Source organism: Heloderma suspectum, chromosome 7, assembly GCF_057233095.1.
Source record: "Heloderma suspectum isolate Gila_16-S chromosome 7, 16-S_ref, whole genome shotgun sequence".
In the NCBI taxonomy this organism is placed as follows: domain Eukaryota; kingdom Metazoa; phylum Chordata; class Lepidosauria; order Squamata; family Helodermatidae; genus Heloderma; species Heloderma suspectum.
This window is the reverse complement of record NC_139464.1, coordinates 106,340,690-106,356,607: the sequence shown is the minus strand read 5'-3', so window position 1 is coordinate 106,356,607 and position 15,918 is coordinate 106,340,690. Positions and strand designations below refer to the sequence as shown.

The window sequence follows — 15,918 nt, the reverse complement described above, 5'->3', positions numbered from 1 at the left end:
GATACTGCATCATTCAGACAGCAGTAGTGGTAAGGTTGGAGCTGACAACCAAGTACTGCTACATAAGACAACTGATATAATTTTGACTGTATTTGCATGTAATGTTAAACTATGGTTTACTGCTACATGCATGAGCAGAAAGGAGCCCGTGCAAAGCCCTGTCCCCTCTCCTCCCACACAACCAGGAGGAGGAATAAACCAGGATTCTGTGTTGTTTTGGCCAATTTTGGTTTGCGCAGAAGCCAGGTATTATGATCTAAAATTACATGGCAATTAATGGTAATAACGTAATTACTAAAATGAGTAAAAGAATGAACACAGGTTATATTCTTGAGAAACTACATAAGAACACAAAGGCTTGGATACTAAGTTGCTCTTCTGTTCACAGAAGAGCATAGTGCGGGGGGGGGGGACATTTTCGCCAACACCCCCTCCCCTCTGCAGGTCTTCACATATCCCACAACATTCCCAAGGGTCTCCCAACCCCAAAGAACAGATTTTCAGAAGGTGCAGGGGAGTACGCAGAGAAGGTGGAAGCAGAAAAGCTCCATTCCATGAAAATGGATTCACAGAAGGGAAGTTAGTACCCATTGATCATTTTCTGACAACTTGATTGTTGTAACAATATTTATTGTGAACCTTTTGTACTTTGTTTTTATCACACGTTATTTTCTAACATTATTTTCAACCAAATATAATATATTCTATATCTGTGTGTAACTGAATTTCATTATCCCTAGTAGTCTCTGATGTAGCTGTTCAGAGACCACACACTATTGTCTAATTCTCCACTTGGCAGAGCACGTAGGAGGGTGGAGGCTTATCCTCTTTTCCTGCAATCTCTGTCAGTTGTGTTGCTGCTGTTGCAACAAACTAAATTAAATGTGAAACTCTCTCTCTCTCTCTCTCTTCATTCTGTGGATGCTGTACATGGTGGCTGACGGGATTCTGCAGCAGGGTGCCCGTCAGTCATGCTGCTGCTATCATAGCAGGTCAAGGGACTATGTTTATTGTAGCAATCCAGAAAGTAAAATAGTTTAGATTAGAAAATAAAACTTTTTCTTGTACTAGCTTATATAAAGAGCATCTTAATAGATAATGGGATAAATCTTTTGGAGTACCACAAAGACATAATCTTTGCTGCAGATCCATTTGATATAGATGCTTGTTAAAAGCACTGCTGGTGTAGACTGAAGCTAGGAATTTATAAAGACCCTCCTTGATTGCAAACTATGAAGTCAGATGGTTTCCAAATCTGAAGTATCTGTTTAAATAGTATTTTGCCTACTATGTTTTCTGTAGAAATAAAAAAATCAGAACTACAATTTACTACTTCTGAATGTTAATAAAGGTGGCTCACATTTGTAAAAGTAATACTTACATTTAACCCTTGACATTCAGAGACATTTAAGTCTTGCAAATTCTTACACTGACCTAAAATAAATTTAACAAGAAATCAATATGTTGAATAGCTTAGAAAAACATAATGTAATATTTAGCATTTTTTAGTAACATCAGTCCAAAATTGGTAATGCAAGGGGAAATCATGATATAAAGAACAGTTATTGAAAAGCCTTGAGAGGCTGGTTCAGCTAAACAGAGGAGATTTCATTATAAACAAGAAGATCTACCTTAGGCTGCAGTCCTTAAACACACATGTGGGAGCAAACCCCACTGAACATACTGGGACTTATGCTATTAGTTATGCTGTTAGATTGCCCTGTTAGTTATTTAAGGGCTAATTGCCGCGGGTTGGATCCAGACTTCTTCATGCTTAGAACAGACCCATCAAAAACAGTGGAACTTAAATTTAAGACCAACTCGTCTCAGTGATTTAAATAGGACTACTCTAAGCATGGATGTGTCTTCATCCAACCCATATCTATATCTATATCTATATCTATATCTATATCTCTCAAACAGAATCTGAAATTCTGTATCACATAATAAAACCTGTGCATAGGATGGCAGGTAAAATTTTAGTCCATTTCAGAAAATATAGTTTCTGCCTTTTAACAACCCTCATATTCGACGGCATGCAATTATTTCTCAGTTAACACCAATTCTCAGACTGCAAAACAGGCTTCCCTAGTGAGGCTTGGACATGCTGACAATATGATTGGTCTCCTCTGACAGTTCCCAGGCTTGATGGGGTCAAGAAGAAGAATATAAACCTATCAGTCAGTACATATGAGGCTTTGTCCCTCTATTTTTGTGTTGACTAGCAATTCTAAGCATGGAGACGGCAATTGCAAGCTTGGAGGGGGCGGGTAACTAAGATAAACACCACCACCCCACAATAAATTTCAGTGCATGGTATGGATCTATCTGGCTCAACGTCCTCTCTTTTTTCCTTGATCCCCTTGATTCTATGCTGAAAAGAAAATGAGGATTCCTTGGCAAATATCTTTTCTCAAAACTTTCTTTTTCATTTTAAATAATTTTTAAATTTTTGAACAATAACAAATACATCAATCCTTCCCTCAACCCCACACAAAAAATGAAAATTATTACAATATATCAAATATAGTCATACATATAAATTGTCAGTATACCTGTAGGTAATATAATTAAATTACTGTATCTCTTACTAAATGGTCCATTTCTATATGAAATCAGAATTTGCTAGATCAAAAATCCCTTTATCTTTTCCCAGATCCTATGATTAAGAGTGTACAGGATAGGATGAATAAACCTTTTATCCCAGAAAGTATTGTCATGGAATATGATATTGTATTGGAACTATAGGACAATGTGGTCAAGCAAATATTTAGAAACAGGTGGTTAGATCTGAGGAAGCTAAATTGTTTTATTAATTTAAAGAGGCTCCACAATTTATGGTAGGTTCAATTAATAGATGCTGACCAAATTCATTCACAGAGATCCCTGTGTCAGGTCACTGCAGGGACATTTACATGACATCAGAAAGGTGCTTATGTAAACCAAGCATTTTACATCTACCTTTAAGAGGGAAGCGTGCCATTATTACCTCAACCAAAATGTATTTTCAAGATGCAGTGTGCTGCATATATTATACTGGAAATGATTTTGATATACCATGAGTTTTAGTTTATTATATAATCTTCTACAGAAATAACTTTCTAACATTCTGCTTTTTTCCCCAACACAGAGATTCCACATACCCCAGCTGTGCCTCCTTGATTCAGAACTACGCTAGTTTAAGACTTCCAAACTCAGATTTCAAAGGAATACTCTGACTGTTCCAGCTGTCATACAAAATAATTGGGGCCAGCTGGATGTCAGGATGCAAGTGGTTACGATTATAATACTACTTTTCTTTTGTAAGGCAGCTGACTTTAGGAAGACAAGAAATGGAAGTTCAAGAAATAAAGCAAAAAATGGAAAGGCAAATGGCTTAAGAAAAGCATCCGGCACTGTTAAGCGCTATACACCCGGGCCCCCATGTGATGTATACACCTATCTTCATGACAAATACTTAGATTGCCAAGAAAGAAAACTGACATTTGTACTGTCTGATTGGCCTGAAGATTTAAAACACATGCTCCTAGCAAGAAACAAGATTCGTAAGCTGAAGAACAACGTGTTTTCGAAGTACAAAAAATTAAAAAGCCTAGATTTACAACAGAATGAAATATCAAAAATTGAGGAACAAGCATTTTTTGGTTTAAATAAACTAACTACACTTTTACTACAGCACAATCAGCTTAAGATTTTGTCTGAGGAGGTGTTTATTTATATGCCCCTTTTAAGTTACTTACGCCTGTATGATAATCCTTGGCACTGCAACTGTCAAATGGAAACTCTTATAACAATGCTGCAGCTTCCAAGAAACAGGAACTTGGGAAATTATGCTAAATGTGTACATCCGATAGAACTGAAAGGTCAAAAGCTCAAGCAGACTAAAGTTGAACAGATGTGCGACGAAAAAGAAAAATTGGACCCCCATGGTCTAGCAGTACCAAAAACTGAAGTCACCAGACCTGAATTTGATTCCTCTCTTTGCCACATTTATGTGTTTCCTGTACAAACACTGGACTGCAGAAGGAAAGGTTTGTAAAAGTCACTTATTTATTTTGACCTTTTAGGTGTGCATTAATGATCACATCACAAGGTTGTAATTATAGACTTTCCCCTAAGTAATGAAAGGGCAGCATATACATTGTGAAACGATTTAGTGGTGCTGCAGCATTTTACTATCCAACCATGGAGGAAGCAATCCTATGTGGATAGACTGCCTATCTAATGCACAATGGGAGGAGCGCAGAGGGGTTCTTCTCCTCTGTGCTCCAGCTGCCCTACATTTGCGGCTAGATGGCCAATTTTGGCTGTCTAGCTGTGGGACATCGGAGCATGGGGTGAGGAGGCTGAGCGACACATAGGAAGTGTCGTACCAGCACTCACGAACTCCCCACCCCCGGAATGCCCCTTTTTGCCCCACTCTGTGCTGCTCTTATGAGCACGGAGTGCAGGGATGATCCGTGCTTCCTGTAAGGCAGCGGGGGAGGGGGTGCAGAGCAGGTTCTCCAGGAACCAACCTTGGAGCATGGGTTCTGAGGTTGGTTCCCAGGAACCGACCAATCCTATGGCTATCTAGCCACTGTCTAATGGCCACAGGATTGCCCCCTAAGTATAGCAATCAATATGCTATGACATAAACTTATGTAATCCTGATGAAATGACAAAAGTGTCCACATTTGGCATGTGCACCAGACCTGAATAGCCTTAGAGTAAGATGACTTGCAGTCCTATGTTAAGGGTGAGATGGATAAATCATATCCCATGAATCCCCAAGAAAGTGGGGGCAGTTGATCCTATGGCTTATACTTAAAAACCAGCTCAACAGATTGATCTGAAGCTTGGCAGTCTTGGAAATGTATGTTTGAGGATGGTCCATGCTGATTTTGAATGGCTAATTTATAGGAGTTTAAAATTTGACAAGTGACTTCCAGCAGTTTGACAGGTATTGTGAGGTTTTTTTCCATAGACTTTTCTGGGGTTGGATTTTGTTGGCTGATTTCTCAATTTGTACTGTGTCTTTTGGGAATGCTTTTTTCTGTTAGGTTAAGGGGCTCATCTACTACATGCTTTGCCCTACTAGTAGTGTAATGTGTCTGTAGTTTTTATTAAACATCCAAATGTTTGGCCCATTTTAACCTATGGTTAGTGATGAGGTTTTGTTGCATATGCTCAGTAGGAACCTGTGTTGCCTAGCAACAGCTTCAGAATGAACTGGTAGGACGATAACAGGCCTGGCTTTATTTAGGAGCTCAGTTGGCATAGAGCAGCATTTCTCAATGGGAACATTTCTCAATGTCCAGGGACCAGCAATGGGGTCTCAACCCACTTTTAGGTGGATCTCAGTGCTGCAGCTCATCCAGAACCACCAGCAGGAGGGAGGGATGAAAGAAACTGGCTGTATAGGGGATAGGTTACAAGTTAAGTGTGCAAGAAGGGGAAAAGAAATGGCAGGAGATGAGCAAGAATATTTTGAGAAGTATGTGGGAGCAGGAGGAAAATAATATGAAATAAAAAGTTCTCTCCTTAGTGCCTCTGGATCAGCAAGTTTTGCCTGAAATGGAGAGGCCGAGTCGTGATATCTCCAGAGCCAGTGGCTGGGTTCACACAACACACTAACCCACACTGACAGGGTTTGGACGATCACACGGGTGAAAGAAGCCATCATGACCTCTTCACCTGCCCCTGCATGTGCTGTGTGCATGACCACAATTTGCATAATTACCTATGATGCAGCACAGGGTGCCCTGTCGTCTGAACCCAGTGCAGAGCATGGCAGGGGTGGCTTCTTACCCATGCCACAACCCATGGCTTTGTAGTAGGGGTTGTAGCATTGGTAAGAAGCCACCCCCATAGTGCCGGGTTCAGATGACATGGCAACCCATGTTGCATTGTGGGTAATTATGCAAATTGCAGTCTTGCAAGTGGCACATGTGTCGGCTGGGGAAGAAGCCACAATGGCTTCTTTCACCCTTGAGATCGTCCCTACACAGTCACTTAGTGGTTAAGTGTGGATTGTTGTTGAACCATGGGTTATTGTGTTGTTTGAACGCAACGCATTTTCTGCAGGGTGGGTTATTGTCTGAACACTGTGCTTTTCGCCAGAGTGGCTTGTTAACCCTGTAATGTGGCTTGTTAACCATCCTGGACAACCCAACAACTAACCATGGGTTCTCAAGGTGTCTTGTTCGAGAAAAATAAGCTATACTGCATGGTTAACAAGCCATCTTGTCGAAAATGCGCTGTATTCAGACGTGATAACCCACCCTGCGGAAAATGCACTGCATTCAGACAACACGATAAACCACAGTTCAACATATATTTATTTAACAGGTCAACATTCAGAACAAACAATAACTTATTATTATATAAAAATAATTCTAACACCACATCTCTGCTTTCAATAACTTCTCTCCCTTTCTTCTCATTCACATCCCGTCTCTGACTCAGCTCACTAACTTAACTAACTCTAGCCCCTAATTCCTCTCCCTGTTCCTTTTCTTAACTCATTCTCCCTGTTCCTGTTCCTTCTAACTTACTTTCTCCAACTGCCACTAATTCCACCCAGCAATCCATTCTGCTCTCAGCTGTCAATCATTCCTCCGCTCACTCTTCTATTCCAGTGAATTCTTACCCTTCTAAATGGAGTGTTTTTTTTTCTCTCTTTAATTATTCTTTCTTTATTTAAAATAATTAATCTTTCTTTCTTTCTTTATTTATTTATTGACAGATATATCCCTAATTTCTTAAAAGAAGACTTTTTATTAAGTAGCCAATGAGATGAACACTACTCAATATTACCACTGAGAGCTACTCTGCCCCAAACTTAAAAAGTACTTAAAAGTCTGTCGGTTTCTCTCTCTCTCTCTGCACTATGGGGAATATTAACCTACTGTGCAGGATGTTTGTTTTGGGACTGCAAACCAAAACCCTGTGTAGGAAGTGTAAACAAGGAGTGAGGAGGAAGGATTTGTGGCTATCCTGCAATGAGCAAGGGGTTGGACTAGATGACCTTCAAGGTACTGGTTGGCAGTGGGGTCCTTGTAACATGGAGTGGCAGTTTCAGTTGCATGGACTTCATGTGTCTATTGTGGTGAAGAGACAAATCTGGGATTTAGACCCACCGCTCTGCCACTGACAACCATCCAGCTCCAAAGCAGTGATGAAACTGGAACTATCCACAGCATAGGATACCTTACCATATTCATATTGCCTAAACAGAAAGTCTCTTACGGGTCTGGCCCTTAAGAGCTGCAATTTCCTGGCATTTTGGAGCTTGAGTGAACATGGAGAACCGGTAGTGTATTTTAGAGTTATTGTGAACTGCTTAAGAGACTGTGGGATATTAAGTAATATAAAAGTAGTATAAATAAAATAAGTAGTAGTTTTTTATTTCCAGTCCACAAACCATAAAAACAAACAATTTAATGTTGCTTGGACCAAAAACCCAAGCCAACATTAGAACATATACATTCTGTTAATACAACATTACAAAATTTAACAAGATTAGTATCAAAAAATATAAAAGAATCGAACTCAAAACAACTCAGCTTCACTTAATATCTGTGACCTTGTTCTAACAGCTGCAGCAAGGAACGTGACTGCGTTTTCAGTGACCACGGTGTTAGTATCTGCCACAAGCATAGAGATATAAAACTCGTCAGAACTTCCTGAATATAAACACAACAGAAGGGAAATAAAACAAGCTCTCATATCCCTATAGAAATTGCAATATAGAAGGATGTGGGGTAGTGTTTCTATTGCACTGCTACTAGAAGGGCAGACTCTGAAGTGCCAGGGTAAACCTTTAAATCAGCCTTCCATGACAGCAAAGACTTCAGCCATGATGGCAAAGACTTCAGCCTGACCATTGCTGGGTGGAATTAGTGGCAGTTGGAGAAAGTAAGTTAGAAGGAACAGGGAGAATGAGTTAAGGGAAGGAACAGGGAGAGGAATTAGGGGCTAGAGTTAGTTAAGTTAGTGTTTGGAAAGATTTAATGTTGCCAAGTACCTTGCAGGGTGCAAATCAGTCTTAGGCTGCAAAATTAATAATAAATAAATAAAAAGGTTAAACCGTAGAGTTTTTTGTAACTTGAATAACACATTTAGCATAAGACACATACAGTAGATGGTTTAATCACTGATGATTTAATCAAACAACAGTGCCATCCTATGGGCATCTCTACACCAGCCTAAAATCTTGCATTTAAAATGGGGCTTTCTACTTCCATTTTAAATGCAGAATCATAACAACTCCCTTCTTCACGTGCTTCCTTTTCCCCCACCCCCTTCCCCCTCCTTCTCCCCATATCTGAGTCTTCCATTATCTTTCATTGATCTCACTCCTCTTCTTGCCACTTTTACGCTTTTCATGGAGGAAACTGAAGCTATCAAATTACACAACGGGGTAATTTGATAGCTCATTATCTGCGATCTATTTAAAAATGGAACAAAGGGCATTTAGTGCAGGAGACGCCTTCAACGATCACGGCGTCATGTAAAGAGCCCGTAAATTTCTGTGAAGGAGCAATCTCAATCGCAGGATAAAAGCTCAGTGTGAAGGAGCCCTATAGGTGACGCTTCCATCTAACCCATCACCCATGGTAACAAGAAAATCTCATTTGGGGTAAGATACCGTTCAAAGTCCAAACAAGGTGGTCAGTTAGAGCTGGGGTGGGCAACATGCAGTCCAAGGGCCACATATGACCCTTTAGAGCAGCCCCCACTTTGCTGTGGCAGCAATGCAATCAGTAGTTTGCTGCCAAATTTCACGGTACAACACAACATAGGCTGAAAAGGGCCCAATTTAGTTTTTGAACAAGCTAAATTTGTCCATTTTCAGCCTCTGTCATGTCATGCTGCCAAAATTCAGCAGCAAACCATGGATTGCTTTGCTGCTGCCATGCCACTGAATTCCGGTGGCACAGCAGTAGCAGGGATGCATCCCCCCAGGTGAGCCCAGGGAGTGGAAATCAGCCCTCCCCCCTTCCCCAAGTTGCTCAGCTTAGAGCCAGGGCACATTTTCTTAACTGATACATCTTTATTCCCACTACACCCAATATCTCAGCCACAATAGTCCAAAGGATTCTAATGCTCTCTTCCTCAGACTTTATTGTACATTATCACGTCTTGTGCTTCCAACACTGCCTCAAAAGTTGTACCTAAGAAACACACCAATTATGTCTGAGTCTCCAGAAAAGGAAAGAAGGAAAAGAAATGATCCCCAGTCTTAAGGGGTAAAAACTCTTCCTAAAACCTACAGGTTAACAAGAAGGCAGCATATAGTACACCTCATAAGTATATCCAACTCCACTCACCGTTGAATTTTCAGGGGTCCACCTTCACCCACAATGCACCCTATTCAGCAGTGTCCCCTGAGCCTCTGTGTACCATTTTTGCAGGGGCTAGGCGGTCTACCTTGGGAATAGGAGGAGTGGGTAGAGAAATCTTCTTCTGCCAACTCAGTTGCATGCACCTAAATCTGGATCCAACCCTTTATTTATGTACTGTTTATCCAAATAAATGTACTCAAAATACAAAGTTCACTGGTTGATCTTGGAGGGCAATCGTAAAGAAGAATGTGCTCATCCAGAATTCAGATTCAGAGCATTTAAGTCTCGAATTTGGTTTGACAGATCCATCAGAGGCTACAATTGAAGCCTCTGAAGCCCAACCTAGATGTAATGGTGGCAGATATATATTTCTGTTCTCATGATCACCAATCCACAATAAAGTGTGTTCGTGTGTGTATTTATTTTAACCACAAAAGGAGCATGGAATACGTAGGAGGGAGCACTCAACTCTCCAGCGCTTTACTGCCCATCTGTCGCTCTGGTTATCTTTCTCTGTACCCATCTCCTCTTTAGGAGGTCGGAAGGGAGAAAAGGGCTTAGAGCTGCAGACTGTGGGGAGGTGAGCTGTGAGAGTGGAAGGGCTCAGTTCACTTCTTTTGCATGCTCCTTTTTGTTGTTAGAATAAGACCTTTCACCCACCCACACCTGCTTTTTATGTCAATGGGGCAGACACATTTGATTTGGACATTGCATTGTTCCTGAGTCTGCTGCTGAGGTAAGAAGGACTCGCACCTCTCCATCCTGATTAGTAATGTAGCATCCACTAACTGATTTTACCAGCTTAAAAAAATAAAACCATACAAGTGCAGTCTTGCATGTCCAAATGTGAAATATATGTGAAAGGGTAATATGAACCTAATACACAGTTTTAAAACTGCTTCGTTAGCTTGTTTTAAAATCCTAATAAATGTATCTATCACCTTTGCTCCATTGTTACTTTTTTCTATAGTAATGACCGTAAGTTTGTAAAAATGTAAGAGCTATACACCCAGTTCAAGATAATTTTATATGGCACAGCAGAAGCTAATGAATGGAAATGTTTGGTTGAATGCTGTCAGAATCTGTGCAGTGGAAATTAAGCCAAGAGAACTTTCATTTATTAGGTGCTTTGACACTAGGTATTTACTGAGGAAATGTCATACTTTGTTCACTAATGTTTAGAGGCATCTACATAGTATCATCAAGTAATTGTCTTCCTGTATTTTCTCCATGCTCTTCCTATTTTTCTTCAGATGGCAGAAAATTAGAATTTTTGTTGGAAAGAACAGAACAGTAGTGCAATCTCTACATACTCTTCTGTCATTTTTAAGAAGCAGTTTTGGTGTATGCAATGATGTATCAGGCACTTAAGCATATCATGAGGCATTTATGCATTTATTGTTGGCTTTTATTGTTTCTTTTATCACTATTTTATTGTGTTTATGTTTTTATCACTTTTAATATTTTAACTGTTTTTATGTATTTTATTGCTGTGAGCTGCCTTGGGAGGGCTTCTGTCCTGAAAAGCAGCCAAGAAAATTTTAAAATAAATAAATAAAAATAAATCACCATGGATCTACACTTTTCTATTGCCTTTTGTATGTTCATTTTTAATCAGTCATTTAATTTGTATTAAAATGACTTTTCACCTCTATTTTTTTTAAAAAAATTTAAGTATTTGCACAATAACGCTTAATTTGTTTGTTTAAAGCATTTTTATCCCAAGCCTCTGCCAAAAGGGCTCCCGGAGTGGCATACATACAATCTATACAAACAAGAAAACTTTTAAATGAAAAAGTATGTTAGCAGAAATTCAAAAATGTATTTGAAACACATACCGTCTTTGTAGTTGGCACCATTTTAGCGCTGTGTTTATTTCCTCTGATCTATTAATTCTTTTATATTTATATTACTTCTTCTATACTTTTAAGATGGTTTCCTTTAGAAACTCAGTTTGCTTTATCCTTTATTTGGATTGTGTATCGCCTTAATCCTTTATTTGGATTGTGTATCGCCTTAAAAGCTAAAAAGGCCCAACAATGCACATAAATATTCTTTGTGGGTGTATGGGTAGATGCTAAACTGCTACTGCTAGGTGGTGTAGGGACTGGGCCCAGCACCTCTGCAGACATGCCTCAAGAAGACATGAGAATTGATTCTGAGTCAGGCAGGGAGGTGGAGGTGGAAGGAGTTGTTGAGGCATCAAGGCTGCAGGAGCGGGCTCCCAGAGAGAATAACCGTGACAGAGATGGTGAAGCCCAGCTGCAGTCTAATCAGTTGGATGATAGCCAGGCTGGACTCACCTCTGAACCCACGGGAACGCAGGCTCCTAATGAGGAGGAGGAGGGGTGGGAATAAGAGACCAAGGGTTGAATGTCAGATGAGAAGAGCAGCACAGGGCCATGAGGCGCTCCAAGAGACTTGCAGTAAGGGAGATGACCCCATGGAAAGACCCACCTTGAGGACAGGACTTGGTAGGCCACTCAATCTGAGAAGGGGAGTCCACAGTAGCAACTCTCATTCATGGTACTTTAACCCAGGTAGTTACCTGAAGCATACTGTATTATGTGAAGCCTGCTGGGAAAGCTTGTTGTCATAAGGATACTGTCAGTAGCTTGAAGCAAGGCCTGTTTGTTTGTAGTTTGCATAATAAAAGTAATTGACTGGAAACATGGCTGGACTACAAAGGAAGCCAGGGGCCGGGCATGTGACAGATGGCAGTGGGGGAGTGTGGAGCGACTATCTTGTCTATAATATGTATATATATTTATATGTTTTTTTTTTCTTCCTCAAGAGTTAAAGAAAGTTCCTGGTAACATACCTCCAGATGTAGTTAAACTTGATCTTTCTAACAATAAAATCAAGCAGCTACGACCCAAGGAGTTTGAGGACATTAATGAACTGAAGGTATTAAACCTCAGTAGTAATGGAATAGTTCACATAGACCCAGGTAAGCAAACTTTATAATGATAAAGGACATAATATCTAAAGTTATCATTGTTTTTCATACCAGGCTTTGCAAAATGTGGCCCATTTACTCAAAATGTAGTTTTTAAAATATGATGAAATAGTCACAGATATAAATTGCATACCTGCCAACTTTATTGTTTTCCTATATGCCAGTTCTGATCTATGGGGAGCAGAAATAGGCACTGATTAATCAGATTGTTTTAATCTTCATTCTGGGTCTGGTACATAGGACCTACAATAGTGTTCAGAGCAATTTGATTTGCCACTGAATTTGATTTGCTACTGACTGCTTCCTGTAGGTTACTCTTATGCCAAATTCCATATGCCAAGATATGCCAAATTCCATATAGGAATATAATTCAAAGAATTATGTCAAAATCCTACTGGACACAGGCAAACCCTTGGATATACCTAAACTAGGCCTTAGGACCCAACTATTGTGTTTAGAATCAGGGTGGCAATATTATTTATTTCTTTAATATTACAATTATACTAACGAAAAAAATTCCAAACTGTACGAAATGATTCTTCTATAACTGGGGTGGGCAGAAAGTATATCTCCAGATGTTTTGGACTTCAACTCTCAGCATCCCTGACCATTGGTCATGCTAGCAGAGGCTTCTGAGAGTTGAAGTCCAAAACATCTGGAGATCTACCTTCTGCCCATCCCATTTTATACAACCTAAAGCTGTGAAAATGACTTTTGGAATTCCAATGTTATCAGGCTCACATTCCTTATCATAAGGTATTCAATCTAAAAACAAAGACATTTTATAATTTCTGTGCAATTCTGATATTCAATTGTCAAGTTTGGTTTTGCTTTCTCCGTCTTACTGTTCACCTTACTGTTCACCTCAGGCTCGATAAAGCCTTCATTTGCACATGCACAGATTTGCTAAACAGATGACATATGTTCATGTTGTTTTTCAAAATAATTCCATATTTTAGTGTCATGGTTAAGAAAAACTGAACATTCAGTTTTAAATAACTTCATCATACTTCTCTAATTTAAAACACACACACACACACCACATTTGAATTATCAGTATCTCAGTTTAATAAATGAAGGCATGAACTGTACTTTGGCTGTGCACAGAGCTGCTTCATGCCTTCCTTTGCCCAAGTCAAAAACAAACCAGGAAGTCATTAATTAACCATCATTTCCACTTTTGTCCAAACTGAGATGCTATGGGTAAACCCTCCAAACGAGCCAGGATATTAAACCAACTTCAAACCACAGTTTAATATCATTTGTTCTGAAGTTGGTAGTCATAGTTCCGCAGTTCGGTCAAAATGGGAAACCAACCATGTTTAATGAAGACTTCTTGGATTGTTTTCAGCTTGTGGAAAGGGAAAGGCTTGTTCATATTTAGCCTTCTTATGCCAAGACAGTCATTATCAGAACCAGAACACAAGGACCTCATTCGCACATAATGGCAATTCCCGGGTTATTTAACCCACAAATTGCAGGAACGAGCAGAGTGTGAAAGCTGTTCCTGCTTTGAATTAACTATCCAGGAACACCATGTTCCTTGGTTGTTTTGTGACATGTGAACCAGAAACTCTGGGTTGCTTATGGGTTAAACAACCCAAAGTAAACCCATGATTTCTTTTGGGTTAAATCTGGTTGTTTAGCCCATAAACAAACCAGAGTTTCTGAGTTTGCACATTTCTGGGTTCACATGGGGCATTCCTGGATTGTTAATTAAAGTGGAAATGGCTCACACATGGCTCACATGCTCTGCTCATCCCTGCAATTCATGGGTTAAACAACCCAGGAATTGCCATTATGTGTGAACCAGATCAAGGAATTTCATCTAATGTATAATAGTATAATAAGTTTCTCCAAGTAGAAGAGAAGGTACATAATGTATTCATCATTCCTATTTGTGTGTGTGTGTGTGTGTGAATAGCTGCTTTTGCAGGACTCATCAACCTGGAAGAACTAGATTTATCAAACAACTCCTTGCACAATTTTGAATATGGAGTATTGGAACACTTGTACTTTTTGAAAATACTATGGCTTAGACAAAATCCTTGGAGATGTGACTACAATATTCATTATCTTTTCTACTGGTTGAAGCACCACTACAGTGTTCACTATAATGGCTTAGAATGTAGAAAACCTGAGGAATACAAAGGCTGGCTTGTTGGAAAATATGTCAGAAGCTATTATGAAGAGTGTCCCAAAGACAAGCTCTCTGTTTTCCCAGAAACATTTGAACAGGACACAGAAGATGAAGAACGGGAAAGGCACAAAGAATACACAGTTCAAACAACAAAGAAACATGGAGTAATTGTCACTGTAATAAGTTAATTTGTTCACAGCTACATTCAAGCTTTTGATATTTTTGTAAGAAAACAGGGTAGTTTGTTGTTTTTTGTTGTTAATTGTGGTGCTTGTAAGGGACTATCTGCTAAAATATTTTTCAGTACTAATCACAACATGACATCCATTATGTCTCTCTTTATAAACTTACTATTTTTAATCTGTCTGAGGGTCGTTTTTTGCCATGTTTGGTAATCATGTGCACAACCTTAATTCAAAGGGATATGATTTACTGCAGCTAATTCACCTATCTGTAATAAACTGAACCTCTTTATAGAGTTAGGTTCAAGCCTCATAAAGATGACATTCTATATGTGTTTACTCAGTAATAAGTCTCAGTATGTTCAATGGGACTTACTCCCAGCTAAGTGTACATAGAATTGCAGATATCCAGGATAATCCTATGAATGTTTACTCTGAAGTAAGTCCTACTGTGTTCCATGAAGCTTATTCCCCAAGTAGTGTATGTAGGATTTATAGCCTAGTGAATAACACAGGGTTAACAAACTATTTCAGACTTTTCAAGCTAGGGTTAACATATGGTTTTTATCTGTTCATATGTTCCTTGAACTTTCTGTGCTGGAATTAGAGGATATTTGCATTTCCTACTTTTTAACCACAATATTCACTGGGATGTCACAGTCAAATCTAGTATTTTGTTCATCAATTTTCCAACAAAATCCACATGGACTGCCCATTCCGGTGTAAAGTTTTCCACCTTTTTGCTGATGGAGGCTTTGTGCCTTTAATAACTGTATGGCATCCAAAAATTCAACTGGTACAGCTTCCTCTGTTACTGAAACTCCATGCCAGAGAAAGCCTAACTGACTGATTTTCTGCCTGCCATGCAGCTGTTAGAGGCATGGACCCTTTGAATTTGCTACCATAGCTTCTATGTGGAGAAAAATATCATCAGTACTAGTTTTCAACAAGATTTTCCTTGAAATCCAGTATTATGAGGGAAACATTATTAATATGAATTGGTTTTACAATGTTATATAATTTGGTATTTAGTGGAACCTAACAACTGAATGCAACCATAGACATCCTACTATCTTTATACCTACTCCTCTTGGAGAAGTGAACCCTTATCACTCTTTAAGTCACCCTGATTGTATAAACAAAACCAAGCTAAACATGCTAAAGTGTAAACTGTACCAAATAATCTTGAGAATGGCTACTAAATATAATAATTTCCTCTATGTTTGTTCATCTGATAAATTCAATTTCTACTGTTAACTATTGTGAAGAGTAAATCTGTAAAATCTTTTAAAAGAAGACTGCAACTCT

The 15,918-nt window shown here is 39.2% G+C and overlaps 2 protein-coding genes across 3 annotated transcripts in view; one reads left to right on the top strand and one right to left on the bottom strand.

Annotated features, from left to right (window-relative positions):
* LRRC17 (leucine rich repeat containing 17) overlaps nucleotides 1-15,484 on the top strand; it is a 36,870-nt gene extending 21,386 nt beyond the window's left edge. For both annotated transcript variants that reach the window (XM_084811495.1, XM_084811494.1), the window contains 3 exons: nucleotides 3,131-4,031; nucleotides 12,124-12,279; nucleotides 14,213-15,484. In XM_084811495.1, the coding sequence (XP_084667621.1) occupies nucleotides 3,266-4,031; nucleotides 12,124-12,279; nucleotides 14,213-14,616 (1,326 nt within the window). In that variant the 5' untranslated portion in view covers nucleotides 3,131-3,265 and the 3' untranslated portion in view covers nucleotides 14,617-15,484. The remainder of the gene's footprint in view (nucleotides 1-3,130; nucleotides 4,032-12,123; nucleotides 12,280-14,212) is intronic.
* Nucleotides 1-15,918, bottom strand: part of FBXL13 (F-box and leucine rich repeat protein 13) — a 155,730-nt gene that overhangs the window by 75,339 nt on the left and 64,473 nt on the right. The window contains exon 10 of the mRNA XM_084811493.1: nucleotides 1,382-1,434. Coding sequence (XP_084667619.1) covers nucleotides 1,382-1,434 — 53 coding nt within the window. The remainder of the gene's footprint in view (nucleotides 1-1,381; nucleotides 1,435-15,918) is intronic.